Source organism: Manacus vitellinus, unplaced genomic scaffold (genome assembly GCF_001715985.3).
Source record: "Manacus vitellinus isolate BGI_N305 unplaced genomic scaffold, ASM171598v3 scaffold_34_pilon, whole genome shotgun sequence".
Classification (NCBI taxonomy): Eukaryota; Metazoa; Chordata; class Aves; order Passeriformes; family Pipridae; genus Manacus; species Manacus vitellinus.
Window position 1 is genome coordinate 1075688 of NW_021940488.1, and position 17557 is coordinate 1093244.

A 17557-nucleotide genomic window follows, 5' to 3' on the forward strand; every position below is an offset into this window, starting at 1 on the left:
CTCTAGATTGTAGATTTCAAAGTAATGGGGAAGTTAGAATTTTTAAAATTAATGTTGTCCCCTGACTGATATCTCTGCCACTTGTTTGTGCACAGTTAAAAAGATGGCAATATTCCAGTAGCTACTTTTTCCCCCTAATCTGAATAGTTCTCTTGTGTATAACATCTTCAGGTATCTTACAACAAAGCAAGGCTGTGAATAAAACCAAGGGTCTGCAGAGCAGTTTCCTGCCTTGCAACTCCCTGAAAAAGGCCCTGTACTTTCACCGAGCTTGTATTGGACCTGAGCATCCTCTGCAACTCTAGAAAACATGACATCACACATAGACATTCATGTCTATTCTCAAGGAGGATCTTTGACCAGAAACTTCTTCAGAAGTTTTCTTGTGAAGGGAGGTTCTGTAAACTTAAAGTGTTGGGAAACTTCCTGGTTTGTTTTGTTTTGTTTGCTTATTTGTTTTTTAACTTAGTTATGAAAGGTCCATTATTTTACAGTGGCACACCAGGAAAATGAAGCCTGGACTTCCCAGCTATTGTAATTGCTGGATAGCTTTGTCTGATGGAGATTGACCCAGCATACCTTGTAAGATAGTGCTTTGGAATGGTTGAAATACAAGGCTCTTTCTGAGGAGTGAATCACCAAACAGTGAATCCAGCAAAGATTAAGGGTTGCTCTGTGTTAGGGTAAGTTTTACTTTTCCCTCCGTGTTCCAATTGGAAGACACTGAAAGCTATTGAGTTACCCTGGATCTAAACGTGGGTAGAGAGCTAGTTAATGTCAATTTTGTTGTTGTTGGCATGACTTGTTTATAGACTTAAAAAGATTTTTAAATTTATAGGGTAATACTGTGATTATCTGAAAGCAGAAGAGGAGCCATAGTGCCTACAGGCATAAAAAGCTACTTCAGTTATTCAAGCTTCAACTCTATTTTTAGTCATAAATTCCAGTCTTGTGTTGCCAAGAAAAGTGAGAGAACAAAATCCATCAGAAGCAATAAGTGAAGTGTTCTAATGGTAGTATTTTTGCAGCTGAAAACCTTCCCCTTTCTCCCATAACCCATTTCTAACCATCAGGCTTTAATATACCTGTGTCTCACAGGTATATTGTAGGCACCTGTACTTGCCATTTCTTAACTTCTGGTTTTGGTGAGCTAAACAGATAATCCTTCTGAAGTGATTACTGTAAAGGCTCTAATTTTCAGTCTTGGTTACTGGAATAATTATTTGAATTTACTTCACTCTTCCAACACTTTTTTTGGAGAGTGATTGTCAGAACTGGATATAATATTCCCACTGCTGTTGCTGCACGTCCTGTCTTTCATTCAGCCAAGCCCCTCAACCACAGTGTCTTACCCAGCATCTGTGCCCACCTGCTTATCTTCATCACCCTTTCCATTTTTTTTAGCATCTGTTTTGTCATAGGACAGGGTACTGCACTCTGAAAAGCACGTTTCTTATGATGGCTGGACTTCAGCTGCACTGAGACATGTTTTTGCCTGCTTGCAGGTAGACTGCTTTCAAGGAGGCTTTTTTTATCTTTTTTGTTTTATTCATCACAGCTCACATGAGCTGGGGTCTTCTTAGGAGCCAGGATTTTTTTGGTGTCTTCTAATAACATATTAAATAGTTCAGGCCTGGGAACATATTCTAGTACAAACTGAATAAAATATACACCATCATTAGTGATTTTTCAGTCACAGTAATATTACAGTACCTACTAGTTACCAGGTTTATTCTCTAATGTGTCTTTTGTTTCAGAATCACCACAGTTCCCTAATTAGTGTGTCATGCAGTAGCCAACTCTAATGTATTACCATGCTTTTAGTAAACTGCATCAACGCTATCACTTATTAAAAAAATAATTATTCCACTGGTTTTCCCAGGGTTGATGGCACAGAAGCAGGCCAGATGATTTGTTTAGTGGTGCCGTGGAAATATTGGTGAGGGGCTGGTGTTTTTCCAGTCCTCTGGAGTTTTCCAGATTTTCAAAGCCTTGTTAAAAATTTATACTGATGGACAAGCTTGCTTTTCAGCTTTCACAGTATGGATTGGTCCCTCGAGAACAGGTTGCATAGCCAACAGCTGTGAAGGGGGAGACCTCTGCTCTGCAGCTTAGGAGAGTTAAATTACTCATCCCTGCCCCCAAGTTAGGAAACAGTCAGAGGCTGATGCAAAGGTAAGGACTTTCATGAGATCTTAGTGCCAGTGAGCCTGAACACCCTGGTGTGACCAGAAGCAGCGAAGCAACCTCAGTAGTTCCCCTCTAAACAGAAGAACACAAAAAGATCTAAAAATGCAAAGTAAAGCTTATTCTTGGTGGGGCTGGCCAAAGAGTGTGAAGCCCAGCCTTTAACAGTTGCTGGAAGGGAAAGGATGTCAAATTCATGTTCTACCTCTTACTGTTGCAGCTGCAGCTTGGTCCTTCTCTGATCTCCAGGCTGGGTTTGAAGCCTTGGTTCCTGCCTATTTGCTGTGCCTTCAACAGCATGTTCACTGAGGTGGAAAGTGCTCAAGTGGTGGCCCTGTCACGTAGCACTCTCTGAGTTATGTAATCAAGTGTTTCATAGGGGTTTAAAACTACCAGTGCAGAGAAGAGAAAGCACTAAATGGAATGCCTGTGGAGGACAACAATGAATTCGGTCATCTATTAAATTTTTCATCTCTTGAGTCTGACAAGCCCAGTAGCATCTGAAGCAGTATAAATCTGATAATTTAAGGTCTTAAAATGAGAAAGTAATGGATGAAGAGACCATTATGAAACAGATATACAAGGAACTGTATTCCTTTCTCCCCTCCTTTTTGTTTTTTTTTTTTTCCTTTCCAAATGCAGCAGGAGGACTTTTCTTGGTAAAACTGGTTGTGAATCCACCTCAGGTTTATCAACCTCCTTGCATATCAAGCTGAACATGAATCATTTACCAAAAAGAAACTATTTTGTACCAGGGTGGATAATACAGCATGAATGAAAGACACTTGACAAAGCCTTGTGTCATTCGAAAAGAAGCAAAGTTATTTTATTTAATATAGGATTAAATCTGTATAAATCAGACCACAAGAAATGTCTCTTGTCTTAGCGTGCCTCCTCTCCCCTTCCACATTGTACCACTGCAGTGGTATAATCAAAATTTAAACTACTGTACATGGGCATAGTTCCCTTGCTGTCTCTGGAGTTTAGCTGACTCATACCAGCAGAAAGTAAAATCCTTGTGCTTTATAGTAGGTTTGCTACTTTTCAGTGATTTCTCCTTGTTTTTAGTGGTTCCAGTTGTTTTCTCAGGACACTATTACACTGATAGCCTAATATATACTAATGATACGGTGATAATATTCTGCTACCTGCCTTCTCTTCCTTGACTTTTCATCCTGTTGTCCCCTTGTTGAAACTTTTTATCAGCATTTGAACAGGGAAGAAGAGAAATTATTTTTCACATTCTAAGCCTGTTAGCATCGGGATGCAGAACAGGGAGGAAAAGGGTTTGCTTCTGCTTTGTGATTAAAAATAAATTATATTTGTGGTAATTTCTGTTTACCTTCATTTAGCAGAATGCCTCTATTTGTATTTGTAGCTCTCTGTCGGTGGGATGCTTGGTGCAGTTTGGGTTGATGCAGACTAGGTGGAGTAAATCTGAGCCTGTGGGGTGAGCAGCGCAAGGCTGAGGAAAGATGCATGAAAACAGACTGCAGATGGGTGAGATAAACAGGATCCCCGGGCTGTGACTGAGTAGGCAGGCCTCTTTAATGGCTCTTAGCAACGCCCCTGCTCTGACCCTCCTCATATGTGAGGGAAATCAAATCAATACACTGTTCTTCAAACCACGATGCTGCAGCAGCAGCAGGGCATTGTGGCAGCCTTCATCTCCTAAATTCATCAACGCTTCTCAGTTTGCTGATCTCTGGATATCCATCCTTGCATCTCTGCTGAGGAAGACTGACTGCATCTTTAATCGGATTGCTTGAGCTCCCATGTACAACCTTCTTCTTCTTAGCAAGTATTAGGTAGGCAATTTTAAAGTGCTTTTGGATTTGCAGGCAGCTTTAACACTGATCTGAGAACCCTGTTGTATTCTCTGTAAACATAGCAGAAGCCTCTCTTTAAACCTACTCCGTTTTAAATTTTGCTTTTCTTCTGTTTTTGTGGTTGGGCAGGGGGCACTGCTGTTTTTCCCTTCCTTTAAAAAAAAAAATGTTGTAGCTGATTTGTGCTTTTGGAAAAGGATATTCCCTCGTTGATCCCTCCCCTGTTCTGTGGAACAGCTATAGCCAGTGCCATACAGTTACTTTCCACGTTCATGAACATCTGTTCAGCTCTCTAACATTGAGGGCAGGCTGCTCACTCTGTTATTCTTTAGTTTTCCGGTGTGTACTTCAAAGCTGTAGATCAGGACTCTGCCCACTAAATAAGTTCTACCTTGTTTCCAGAGATGGCTAACAGAGGACCAAGCTATGGCTTAAGTCGAGAAGTTCAGGAAAAGATTGAACAGAAATATGACCCGGAATTAGAGTCCAGGTTGGTGAACTGGATTATTGTCCAGTGTGGAGAACACATAGAGCACCCTCCTCCTGGAAGGCAACATTTTCAGACCTGGTTGATGGATGGAACGGTAAGTGTTTTGTCCAATTATACATTTTCATATGTTTATATGCACAGTGTCCTTGTGTTCTGTCTTCCTCCAGCTAAATTCATCACAGCTCATGGTTGGTGCAGATATCTTAGTATCTGATTTATTTCCTTTCAACCAAGAGTCTTAATCTCAAAAGATAAATTATTCTACTAGTGCACTGGGATCAGTACAATATTTATGATTCTTATGAGTCATGCATGTTATGACTCATTCCTTCAGCATCTTTTCTCATACAGTTAAATGTGATCCATTTTAAAATCAGATGCATACTTTTCTCTTTAAGAAATAATCAGTGTTGACAAGGAAAGGCGAAGAGACAGCAAATTTGAAGGATTGAATTGTGTCGTAGCTGTCTTCTTAGGAATAATTCTGTAGCTAAAACATTGTATTCCATTTGTTTATTGAACAACAGGCAGATGCTGCTGTTTGCAGTGGGCTGTAAGACTATGCTAATCATTGAATCTCTGCGAAAGTGACTTTAACAATATTTCAATTGACATTGCTTATTTTTGGCTTGGGCATGAGGTTTCTTCTCTGTCAGTTGTTATATAACCTCTACCAGTGATTGCTTTGTTGTTTCTAGCAGATTAGGATTTATATGGTCAGGCTATTGCCTCAGTTAATGAAAGCTTTTATGCTTTTCTAATAGTGATTATTATCAATTCACTTCTTTGTTTTTATCTGAAGAAATTATGTCCCTGACAGAAAGTTGCCGGGTCAAAAACATTTTGCGGCATCATTTCATGTCCAGAAATTGCCTTCTAGGTTGGTGACTTTTTTCTAATTTTGTTTCTGTCTTTATTTCTCAGCTGTTATGCAAGTTAATAAACAGTTTACATCCAAAGGGAAATGAGCCCATCACAAAGATCTCTGAATCAAAAATGGCTTTCAAGCAGATGGAACAAATATCTCAGTTCTTAAAAGCTGCTGAAATCTACGGAGTAAGAACAACAGATATTTTTCAGACAGTGGATTTATGGGAAGGTAAAAATAATAAACTGGAAGTCAGCTTGCAGTCTTCATTTTACTTTGATCTGCATTTTGTCTAAGACATACTCTCTAATGTAATTATCTTTTGTTTCTGTTTGCCTTACCTCATTACCATGTTCTTCCCGTGCTGCATTATCTCCTCTGAGGGATTTATATTACCCTGAGGGCATAACGGAACCTTTCCAAGCTCATATGTTATCCAAAAGCCCATCATTCTGATAGAAATCCACAGACCTGATAAAACAACTGTTCTCTGTGCTAATTATTTCGAAGTAAATAGCTTCTAATAACAAATATGGAAACCTCTGATTTTCTGATGACAAGATTTTATTGCAGTGTTCAAATTACAAGCAAAGCTTTAATTGGAGCTATAAAATGCATTCCCAGGAGCGTGTATGCCTCTGTGAAGCTTATAAGGCCTCATTTATAATTAGTGAGAAGCAAAACTCACTGCTTAATACCATGCTAGCTGAGCTTCTCTCTCTAAGGAGAGTCTTTTAAGAGAGGTCACTATGGCAACAGCAAAAAAATTCAGGGTGCTCCTGTGATTTTGCAGTAAGCCAGGTGAAGGCTGTCTCCATCCCATGTTCGAAATGGAAACTGCTTGTTCTAGTTGCTGAAGAGCTGAGTCATTTTTATGTTCATGTGGCTGGCTTTGCCCACTTCTGTGGTGTTGATGCATCCCTTCATGGTGCTTTAACCAAGTACACTGTATATCCTGCATCTCTCTGGACAAGGTGATGCAATGCTTTGGATGAGGGCTCAGAGCAAGGACAGCTGCAGGGTAGTGAAAGGCACATTTGAAAGGGTCAAAAATCTGCCTTGAGAATGAAACACTGGAAAGAGGAAAACAATCCACTGGGAACTCTGGTCAGCATAGTTTGTGTAGGAGCACACACTGAGAGAAAAAAGTGGGGTTTGTTTTCACAGGCAGTCGGGATATGTGGAAGAGATCACTCCTATGAAGGACAGCTGGAGGAATGAAATACTAGGGAGCTCATTGTGAATGAGTTAGAGGGAAAGGATATATTGACAGCTGGAGGCTGCAGTTACTGGGATATGTAATGGTCTCAGAGTGCCAAATTTGCTTGACAAAACCATACATCTGGGGGCCAAGGGCAGGATTGTTTCTTCCAGTTCAGTCTTTACTGTTTCATCCAATCTACCTTTAAATGTCTTAAATGAAGAGATTTTCACTTCCCTGACCTAGCACCTTCCCACCCCTCAGCCTAGCAGGCTGTTGACAGAGAAGCTCCATCTATCTTGTAAAGGATGATAATGGCTCGTTTCAGATGTTCTTTGCAGTCTTATGCAACTTACAGTGGCTTCACACCATGCAAATGAAAATGTAGTACTTTGATCCTTACTAGGAAAAGGACTTACTTTGAGGACAAAAAGTTCCTAATGATGGTGGCTGTCTCCTAATTTCTCTCTTTCACTCATCACCTTTTCTCAACAGATGTAAGGAAAAAAGGTAGTAACTTCCAGAGGACAGCAAGTCAAAACACAACTTGCAACCTAGGAGGGAGACATATAAGACTTTTCTTCACTGTTATTTTAAGACTTCCCAAAGCTAATCTGTCTCCTCACTTTCCCACTCCCTTTTCATTTTTCCTGCTGCTCATTTCAGTGCTGAGATGAAACAGTATGTCTCTCCAGCAGTGAGTCACTGCAAGCTTTTTGTGTCTAACTGTAACTCTGACCTGTAGCATCTGTCCTTCTTCAGGGATGAATCATCTGAACCTGGATGCATCAGCTGGACAGAAAGAACAGTCTCTTTTTTGCTATTTCATAATTGCAGCACTCCTACTCCTCACACTATAACCTCTTTAGAAAGAGAGATGTCAATGTTTATAGTGAAAGAAAAGGGTGTGAGTGAAAAACAGCTTTTCCCTTGCACTAATTGTTTTCTGGGAGCTTCTGCTTTGAAATTCTTAGCAATGATTAATGAAAATGTTTTAGGACACAATTTGCTGTTGGCTGTTTCAAACTCACTGAGTCCATCTGGTGCATTTGTCTTCATCTCTGAGACTTCTTGATCTGGGGAAGTATCACCTCTCTTTTGGCCTTTTCTTACATAAATGCACTGTGCAGATACCTCCTTGGTATATTTCCAGGCAGGCAAGAGGCAGCTGCACCTCTGGGTATTTGTTCAACCTTTGCAAAAAAGCATTTCAGGAATACTAGACAGAGCAGTTCTCCATCTTTGTGCTTGAACCTTCCCCTTTCTGGACTTGTAGAAGAGGCCCCTCCAGAGAGGTTTCCGCCAAAGAGAAAGGCATAAGACATGAGCAGAGGCCCCTTCCTCCTTGCACTGGCAGTGCCAAGTTCCTCTTGGAGGCTGTGCTATTCCAAGCACACTGCAGAGGACACTGAAGATGCAGGCGTGCCATCAGCGTGGGTCCCTGCAGCACGATTCAGGGAGCCGAAGCTGTGGGCCAGGTGGGCAGCCCATGTGGCTGCCAATAAACAAGTACTGGAGCTGAGGGAAGGCACTAACTACAATGTACTGCAATGCCAGAGTCAAGTCTGGCTTCAGAGAACATGTATGATCCTTTCTGTCAGGTGGCTGCAGCATTAGGTGACTTTTTCACCGGAAATTTAAAATCTTTCACAGTGGTTTTTTTTTTTACAGTGACCATCGAGCCCCTTGTAACATTTGCTAGAAGAGGTCAAGTGACACAAGACCATTTGGATTTTGGGTCTTTCCTCACTCACAGCACCCCTCATATGCAGCAAGGAGTCTCTGCAGAGCAGAGCCATGGCCGTGGCTTTGTTTTGTCACGTGTTGTTCAGCTCCCACTCACTCTTTTTCCCCTGCAGCATCTCCGACTCGTCAGTGACAAATAAAGCAGAGCTGAGCGCAGAGCGTGGGGGGGCTGCCAGATGGCTCTGCGAGGCTGATCATCATGTTTCACTGCCTGTCTTTTGTTTCTTTTTCTTCTTTCTTCACTTGCCGTCACTATTCAGCTGATTCACTTTTAAATCTTTCTTCACATCCCTTTTCATCCCAGTCAGTCACTGCACTCCTTGTTATATGGGAGGCATCCCAAGGACGTTGTATGTGGCATCTGTTGCAGCATATGGTACATCTGCTGCTTCGGGGAGCTCTGAGTGTCTCTGCCTCGCTCTCCTCGGTGCGCGCCCGTGTGCGTGCGCGTGTGGGATGTCGGCTCTTCAGCTGCCCTCCTTACGCAAGGACTCGCCTGATGCAGTTTGCATTAACGGTAAAAGGAGGATTCTGGGTGACCGACAATTTATTTTCTGAGCAAATGGTCCTCTGCAGATAGGATTCTGACAGACTGTAGTAGTCTGAATGGCAGCCACAACTGGAAGCTGATAGGTGTTTTCAGCCTTGGCGTGTCTTCCTCACCTCAGCCACAGTGTTAGGCATTTGGGTTTGTACGAACCAAAGCCCCAGGCTGAATCTGCCTATAATCAGTGTGATGCTCAGCATAAACACAGACAGTGCAGTGCTCGCTTCCCTCTACACTCCAGCTGGTGTACAGTGATATTCCTTGATACTGGACCACTGGAGGTATTTCTGAGGTCTATTATCATCATCTCTCTGGTATCTCATGTTTTTATGAATTACTTGCTTTCACACGTGAAGAACCATAATCAGATTTGTTAACTAGATACATTACTTTAGGAAAGAGGGAGAACTGGAATGGAAAGAAGGGGAGGGGAGTCATAGAAACACTTATGGAAGAATTTCAGAAGCAGCAGGTGGATTTCCAACAACTTACCACCTCACACAATTGAAAATACCTGCTGCAAACTCAATTTTGCTAGAAAGTTTTCCAAAAGTCAGCATATCTGGATTGGGCAATGAGTTCTATAATTTTTATTTGGCTAAAAATGAGATGAGCCATGACTTTTTGAACTGAGGAATGAAGTAAGATAGCATAGGGAGAAAGGTGAAGAATAGTGGACTGGATGGCAGAAACTGAAAGTATGAAAGTGCAGAGAATTGAAGCCAGTAGGAAGGATTAGGGTGGTTTGATGGTTAAATTGGGAAGAACTGATAAAAGTTATCTGCACAGGAGCTCACCAAGACTGCTGTGAGCTTTGTTAGCACAGGGATCGACTTTACTCTGAACAAAATGAGACACAGCACTGTTATTTGATACACTGTTCTCCTTCAGACATATTTTACTGAGTATATTACCGTTATCTGTACACCAAAGTAATCTCTTCTTAGGAGAAAATTTTACCAAAAGTATTGTATAGACTTAAAATGGTATGGCAGAAGGCATTAAAATAACCAAAGGCCAGGAAACCTTGAAGTGTCTGAATAATTAAGTTTCACTTTAACACTGTCCCTTTGTTGACATTTTAATAAGGTCTTGCATGCCAGCACCTCCATTTTAGCAATAGTGAAATAGCATTTATAATGCTATTAATGCACTTCTTCAGGGGAGCTGAGGGAGTTAGTTAATACATTTGATAAAACTATTTATTGGTGTGCCAAGCTATTTATTGTGCAAAGACATATATTAACTTCACTGTCTGGCTTTCTAGGGAAGGACATGGCAGCAGTGCAGAGAACCTTAATGGCTCTAGGCAGTTTGGCAGTCACCAAGGATGACGGCTGCTACAAAGGAGATCCATCCTGGTTTCACAGGTAAAGTCCAGAGCTGCTCAGAGCTGTCTTCCCTGGAAAGCTGGTAATATTGTGTGCCTTTAGAATTAAAGGAAATTTATTGGGAAAGGAAAGGATGAATCCCTCCAAAGTTTCCTTCTAATGGAGAGATTTTTCTCTCTGGAGTCTAGAGAAGGGAATTAAAGGCCCAGGCAGCAATATTTTCTACCCTTCACTGGCTCCCAGCATTCTAGCTGTATGTCCTACCCTGTCTTGTTGGCCCAAAGTTACACCAGGACTGCTTGGGGAGGAGCCCCATGGGAACTGTGTACTGCAGCTTTTTCTCTTTGTAGCATATCCATCTTACTGCTTGAGGTGCCTGCAGTGATCATTGAAGAAGATGCATAATTTTCTTGTTCACAGACTTTATCCCTGATTCTCGTTCCCTAGAAGGAAAGCAACAATACTTAGCAAATTTAGCCACCAGTTTTGATGACATTCATCTATTCAGAAGATTCAGCTAATCCTCAATATCCATATATGAATCCAAGGGAATGAAAACGGCAGCAGCCATACAGATATGTGTGTCCTAAGAGTAGCTGGCAGCGAAAGTGTACACTTTTGCCTCACATCAGATAGCAGACAGAAATACTAATGAAGGCTGTTATGGATGTCTGGAAACCCCCATATAGTGAACCCTTTACCAAGCAGAGACAAGGCATGAAACCTTTTTCCCTTTTTCATCAAACCAAAAATTGTATCATTTCCTAGTCTTCTTTTCTCTTGGGGAGCACCATTTATCTGTGAAGAAATCTCTGTCTTGGCAAAGCTGTTTAGTTGTTCTGAACCTCCTCTTGTTTTGGCTAGGGAAGCTGAGAAGCAGGGACAGGAAGAAAAGGAAATCCTCCCACAGGTAGCCCTCCTGCCCCACAGGCATATTATTGACATGAGATTCAGCCATCCAAGAGTATTTCTTACATGGAAATGTCTGAGGCATGTTAGCAAAAAGAATGCTGATTGCATTTCTTCCCTTGAATTTTCTGATGTCTAGGAGAGGCTCAGCAAAAATAAAGCAAACTTCAGTTTGTTTGTCTTCAACCTTGAGCTGGTTAAACTGAGTGTAAGGGAGACTTGAATTTTAGGCGAATAAATGCAAACTCCTATGCATTGTTTATATGAAATCAGGTTACATTAACTTAATGCAGTGCACAAATAGATTTATATTTATGGAATATAATTGGGTTTAAAATTGATTTCAAATCCAGTTACATGCTTTAATATAAACCAGACATGAAATCACTATGACCCAGACAGGCTTTTTTTTTTTATGTAACTAAAACAAAGTCCTTCATGGAAAAATTAATTTTCATCTGGACTCTTAATTGTGGGTGGGAGCAGTTTTCATTGGCATAGATGAAGAGGTGATCACCTCCCTTTTCCTCTAGCTGGCTGCCCAGCCCGTACTGCTTGGATAGTCAATCCATATCTGTTGCAGCCCCTGAAATACCCTTTTATAGCCGCTAATTTAAGGAAAGCTGGCGTTACAATATGTTGCAGATCAGAAGTTGTTTTCTGAGTAGCTTACCCATCCCTTCAGGCAGACCAAGCCCCCTTGCTGCCACCCAGTGTGACTCCTAATTCAGGGCTTTCAGGCTGATTCTTAATCGCCTTTAGTGAAACTGAGAGACCAATATTAAATGGTGTAAGAGTACCCATGCAGGGATCTACAGTGATTAGGATAATGCCACACTTGAGCTAAGCCATTTAACTTTCCATTGCCAGTGTCTCACCTATGTGGTACCACCAGGCCTGATTCCCTCTTCCTTGCATGCCCCACCAAGGTTCATGGATCCATGGCTGTTTGTTATCCGGTGGTTTGCCAACCACGAGCACTGGTGTAAAGTTGGCACAAAATGTTAACAGATCAGTTTGAGGTAAGAGTGATGCCAGGTGATGGCAGGCAAGCCAAAAAGAACTTGACATAGTGTGAGACATTGAGAGGGAGTAGACTTGCCCTCACCCCTTTTTCTACAGTCTCAGTTAAGGCCATTTCCACCCACCTAAAACCAAATTGTGTACATGTTGCTATCTGTAAGACCATCATATACTAAATGGGGTGCTTATGATGGTAAAAATAACTCTGTATAATCCGAACTGTATATATAATCAACTTTTATTAGCATACCCAGGCTTCCAGCTAGTCTCTTTTTTATTTCTTTTTTGCAGTTCTCATTTTTTTTCCTCCTCAGTTACTTTTAGACTTTCTGTGGAAGTACTCATCAACACAGCTGAAAATCCTAGGAGGAAAGACAAAAAAAATGCTTTCCTGTTTTTTTAATTAAAGTAGAGGCAGACACAGTGAACCCAAGATTCAATTAGGTAATAGGAGTAGTTCTAAAAACATCCTCTTGTGGAGATCCTGGCAGCAGTTCCATGCCAGTATAAGTATTCTGGAAAAGACATTAAGCAGCAGTGAGAGGGGCTGCTTTCTGAGGCACCCACGGTTCTGTGTGCCTCCCTCCAAAACAGTGTGCTTGTGCTTTCTGGTGGGAGGTGTGGAATCTGAGAGCCTGTGACAGGCCTCTATAAGCCCTCTTACTAGTTAGTACATTACCACTGAAGACCCATTCTAAAAAACAGGAGGTCGGTACTGGTTTCCTGTGGATCTTTTTCACCTTTCTGCTTTGCTGGGCTTTCATGTGGGTGTGGGTTCTTCTCCTGCAATGTCCTGAACACCCTGAGCCTAGCAAAGAGTATAAGTGCTTTTCTGGACTTGAGCCAGGGTTCTCAGCACAGGACAGGATCTGACCCTCGCGGAGAGGATCATGTTGATGGTTTTCAATCACAGCAGGTACCTAATCTAGCATTCTCATCTAGTGGTGGGGTGGGGAGAAAAGGGGAACTGTAACTCGATGCCGTATTGCAGCGTAACCCGAACCCAGGGTAAACAGACACAGCAAGGAAAAACATTGTACCTGGGTGGGAGTAGGGTGTGGTAGATGGAAAACCTCCCTCTGTCTGGAGTTCTGCTGATTCATATGACTCGTTTGATAGGAAGAGACTGATCTTTCTCCCTTGTAAATTGCCTGTTTTCTCCACCTTGTTAAAATGAAAGATTAATCCAAGCCGTACAGTTTCTTGCAGGGCAACAGAGTGCAAACTTCTGTGTTTCTTCTTTACCACTCTGGCCCTCAATGCTATTTTCAAGGAGATAAAGGCTCCTTTTACATTCCAGCAAAGGTTCATTAATCTAAAGGGCTTTTGAGACCTAGGACACCGAGCAGAAGTGGTCAGCATGTCTTGACAGAATTTAAAGGACTGTCATACAGTTAAGACACAGGTGCAAAGGGAAAAGTCTGTTGCTTAGAGGTCAGAGATTTGGAAATGGAAACAGAGCGGTTGTTCTGTCCTGTGGGCGACCACCGTCTACTCTGCAAAAATGAGCAAGTCCCTTCACCAACCTATTGTTGCTCTGGGGACATTCAGATCTTATTTACTCCACTGAGTTAAATTATACTCATTTGTACTGTTACTCTAGATGGGCATCAACTTGTAGTATAGCTCAGGTAAGTGTCTCATTGATCAGATCCCATGGACTACAACTGTTAAGAGCTATAGGGTTTAACACAAATTAATCCTATTTTGTGTGTTATATACAGCACTACATAAATATTTTACCTGTCATAGCTGCTAGGGAAGTCCCTTGGGCTTCTGGAATAAGTGGTACAGTGAAAGTCTGAAGCTTGACTAGAGCATTACTTCTAACTGCAGCAATAAGCCCAGCCAGTATTGTCCAGCACATGGGATGGTGCAAATGACATTACAAGGGACATAAGCCAATTTCAGATTGCTTTTTGTGGTCCTCTGAGCATATGGAGAATGATGGCATGGATGTTGCTTTTTTTGTGTGTATCTGGACAGGAAAGCACAGCAGAATCGACGAGGATTTTCAGAAGAGCAGCTTCGTCAGGGACAGAACGTAATAGGCCTTCAGATGGGCAGCAACAAAGGAGCATCACAGTCGGGTATGACAGGCTATGGAATGCCAAGGCAGATTATCTAAAAACGTCTCTGTCTGTGGAGAAACCACTCTTTCTGCAGCATGGTCTGTTAAGAAAAAAAACAAAACAAAAAAACACAACAAAAAAATCTCATTAGTTCCTTTTCTGCCTGGTTTTTAATAGTTAGTGCTCTCTAAGGTTTGGGGTATTTTTGGTTTGGTTTGTTTTCTTTGCAGCTGCAAGAGTTCATCTATGAACTTGGGTTTTTGTGGTGGTGTGTATCAGTTCACAGCACGTGCGCACTGCTGCCTCCTACTTTTCACTTCTGAACTATGCAAAGACAATTATTCTGTATTAATTTATTTGCAAAGTGTTATCTTCCATATTTGTCTCACACTGCACTTGTATTTCAACCAGTAACCTCGTTCTTCAATTCAGTGATGATATTGTTTGACCTAAGAATAAAGACAAATTAAAGACACCTCTTAGACTCATTATTTAGAGGTAAAAGCAAGTAAAACCAATGACCACATGGTACAGTGCAGAGGATTTAGGTATTTTCAATGGTCAATCTATCCCATCTCTAACCCAGAGCCCTGTTTGAGTGACACTCTGCTGTAGTGTTTTACAGTGTTGTTACAGGTTCAATTTAGTGTTTCTCTAAAGGCACATCCAATGAATTTTCCTAAAAAGAAGAAAAGATTTATTATCCATTGAGTCTGATTCATGTAGTCTCACCCAATTTAACAAGCGTGCTGGGTCAACTGCAGCCCACAAACTTGTGGATCAAGCCAAAATCCATTTAATACGGAAAGCAAAAGCTGCATATGAAAACAAAGAAAAATAAGGAATTAATTCACTTATTTCCCATTGGCAGGCAGACGTTTAGCCACTTCTGGAAAGCATGGCCTCAGTATACATGATGGTTACTTGTTACTACAGTTGTCCCCTTCCTCCTCCTTTTCCTTGAGCTTTTGTTGCTGACCCCGACAAAGTGTGTATGAAATATCCCTTTGGCCAGTTGGGGTCAGCTGTCCCGTCTGTGTCCCCTCCCAACTTCTTGCCCAACCCCAGCTGTGGGAGCAGAATGAGAAAGAGAGAAGACCTTGGCACTGTTCAGGCACTGTTTAGCAGTAGCCACCACACTGGTGTGTAATTAACTTCTTTAGTCACCAGTCCAAAGCACAGCACCCTGCAGGCTCCATCCCAGCCAGACTCAGTACAGCTTGCAGCAGACAAGCCTCCAAACTTGGGGAATTCTTGACTGTGAAAGAACAGTCTGTCAGTCAGAGGTGAGAACGGGCTTCATCTTCTGATAGTTGATACTATATCAAACAACACACAAAGCAAGGTGTGTCTTAAATGCAATGAAAGAAATAAAACAAAAGTACCAAAACAATTCTGACCTGAAAAATGCCCGGAGTTCAAACTCAAACAATCTGTAAATGTGGCGGGTGGTTCATCCGGGGGCAGTTTGCTGGAGTGTCAATAGAACTCACAGTCATCTGGCCACAGGAGCACACCAGAGCTAACTCTGCATACTTGATTTGCTGGTCACCTCAGGTTGCCTCGGGGCTGTGTGGCACATACACTTGAGGTATTCATGCAATTTTCTCTGCAGGGTTTTCTTGCTGTTAACTGTCTCTGCTGTCTTCACTCGCAAAACTAAATCACTTTTTCCCCACAGGCAAGTGGGAAGGGAGACATGATAATTGAACTCTGTGGGCTCTTTATTTTTTTCCTTTTTAATTCATGACAGGCTTCCAAGAAGGCCTGAAAATGTAATATCTAGTCAGGTAACAAATGAAGAGTAATCTGTTCTGACAGCTCTCTGAGTGCCTACATACATAGGTAGGAGTGACTTCTGTCTGGCTTTAAACCCAGTGACACATGGTGGCAGCTAATTGTTTACTAAGTAGCCCTGGAGCCAGTGACACACATGTTGATGTAGCTTCAAAAGTTTCTACTCAGTAAACTGAACCCCAGCTCTATCATCCTTGTCAGGAGGAAGAACATCTCCCCACTTCAGCCAAGCACTGCAGAGCAGAGCAAGGAGGGATGTGAAGGTCACATTACATGGTTGGAGCTTAGTGGATCTCTAGTAGCTGCCACTGAAAAGGTCCTGTCCACACTAGTACCTCCTCTTATATCTGCCAGGGCATCTTGGCTCCTCCACTGTGCTACTGTCAAACACGTTTTTTGTGTTTACTGCCTGTTCAGGGATATTTTTCTGTTACTTAGGTGAATAAGCTCAGCAGAGGAGCAGATGACCACCCCAGATAGTGCATCTCATGTGGGAGCTCACCTTTCAGTTGTGGTGGGGCGTTAGCTCAGTGCAAAGTGTAATATGTAACTTGCCCGTAGGCATGACCTCAGGTGTAACATGAAGAGAATAGCAGTTTTTCTTAATAAAAGCAAATAAGATGACTAAGGAAATCTGGACTGATGGCAAGACAAATGGCAAGACAAATGCCACCAGAAGTTTCACCTTGATGAATGTGAACAGCAGCCACCTTCCTCTAACAGAAAGTCACAGCCACAGTAGGCAAAATGGCTGGATGGGACGAGCTGGAAGAACTGCCTTGAAGGTAGGTAAGAGGTCTAAGAGGCCACAACCCCACACCTTCTCCTCCACACCACCCCCATAGGGGACACACAATCTTTCCTGAACTCAGTGATCTAGTTCTCTCCTCTCTGTTTGGCTGCAGAATTTCCATTCTGTATGCTCTTCTCTCTAAAAACACTATTTTTCAGTGCTGCTTGCCAATTGAGTTCCCAGGGTATGTTGCTTTCTGTATCCCTGATGCCATGCTGTGGCACCACCTGCTCCACTGTCAGATTTTCTCCTGACCTTGCAGGAGAGGACCTGGGCAAATTCAGGTCCAAGTCATTAGCATGGCTGACTCAGAAGAGCAGATGGATCTACTGGTCAGAGCAGCAGTTTGTCTAGCCCAGCAGTCTGCCTCTGGCAGTGATAAAAAAAGAGGCTACAAGCCATCAAACTGTTCTAGCTGTTAATGTCTGGCATTCAATGCTTCAAAATATACTTCATTCTGTGGGCTAATCTTGTCCTTCCATATCCCCATATGATAGATACAGAAATATTAATGCTATTGTTAATTAAATGTTAATGCACTCTGGCCTAGTAATATTCTTCTGTTAAGATATCCTTACTAGTAAGTTTACAAACATCTGAAGCTAAGAAGTAAATTTAATACAGTACCATGCCAGTTGTAACCAAGCTATCAGGAAGCATTATCACTTCTCTCATATTAACAAAAACTCATTGTAAGCTTGTTTCTACTGCATCAAAAGCACTTACACAGGTGTCCCAGAAGGCTAATTATTTTCTGTAACAAC

The 17557-nt window shown here is 41.9% G+C and overlaps 1 protein-coding gene across 1 annotated transcript; it reads left to right on the forward strand.

Moving 5' to 3' along the window:
• The first annotated feature begins 3591 nt into the window (after positions 1-3591).
• TAGLN3 (transgelin 3) lies at positions 3592-14678 on the forward strand. The gene is made up of 5 exons (XM_008920861.3): positions 3592-3995; positions 4419-4600; positions 5431-5605; positions 10136-10238; positions 14118-14678. Exons 2-5 carry the CDS (start codon positions 4421-4423, stop codon positions 14257-14259), a joined length of 600 nt encoding a protein of 199 aa, XP_008919109.1. The 5' UTR covers positions 3592-3995; positions 4419-4420; the 3' UTR covers positions 14260-14678.
• Positions 14679-17557: the final 2879 nt, after the last annotated feature.

Bases quoted from the DNA above. Each gene is read 5' to 3' on its own strand.
- TAGLN3 (XM_008920861.3), top strand. From the start codon at position 4,421: ATGGCTAACAGAGGACCAAGCTATGGCTTAAGTCGAGAAGTTCAGGAA. The intron at 5,606-10,135 runs GTAAAAATAATA...CTGGCTTTCTAG, and splicing joins GACAGTGGATTTATGGGAAG to GGAAGGACATGGCAGCAGTG. The intron at 10,239-14,117 runs GTAAAGTCCAGA...GTATCTGGACAG, and splicing joins GATCCATCCTGGTTTCACAG to GAAAGCACAGCAGAATCGAC.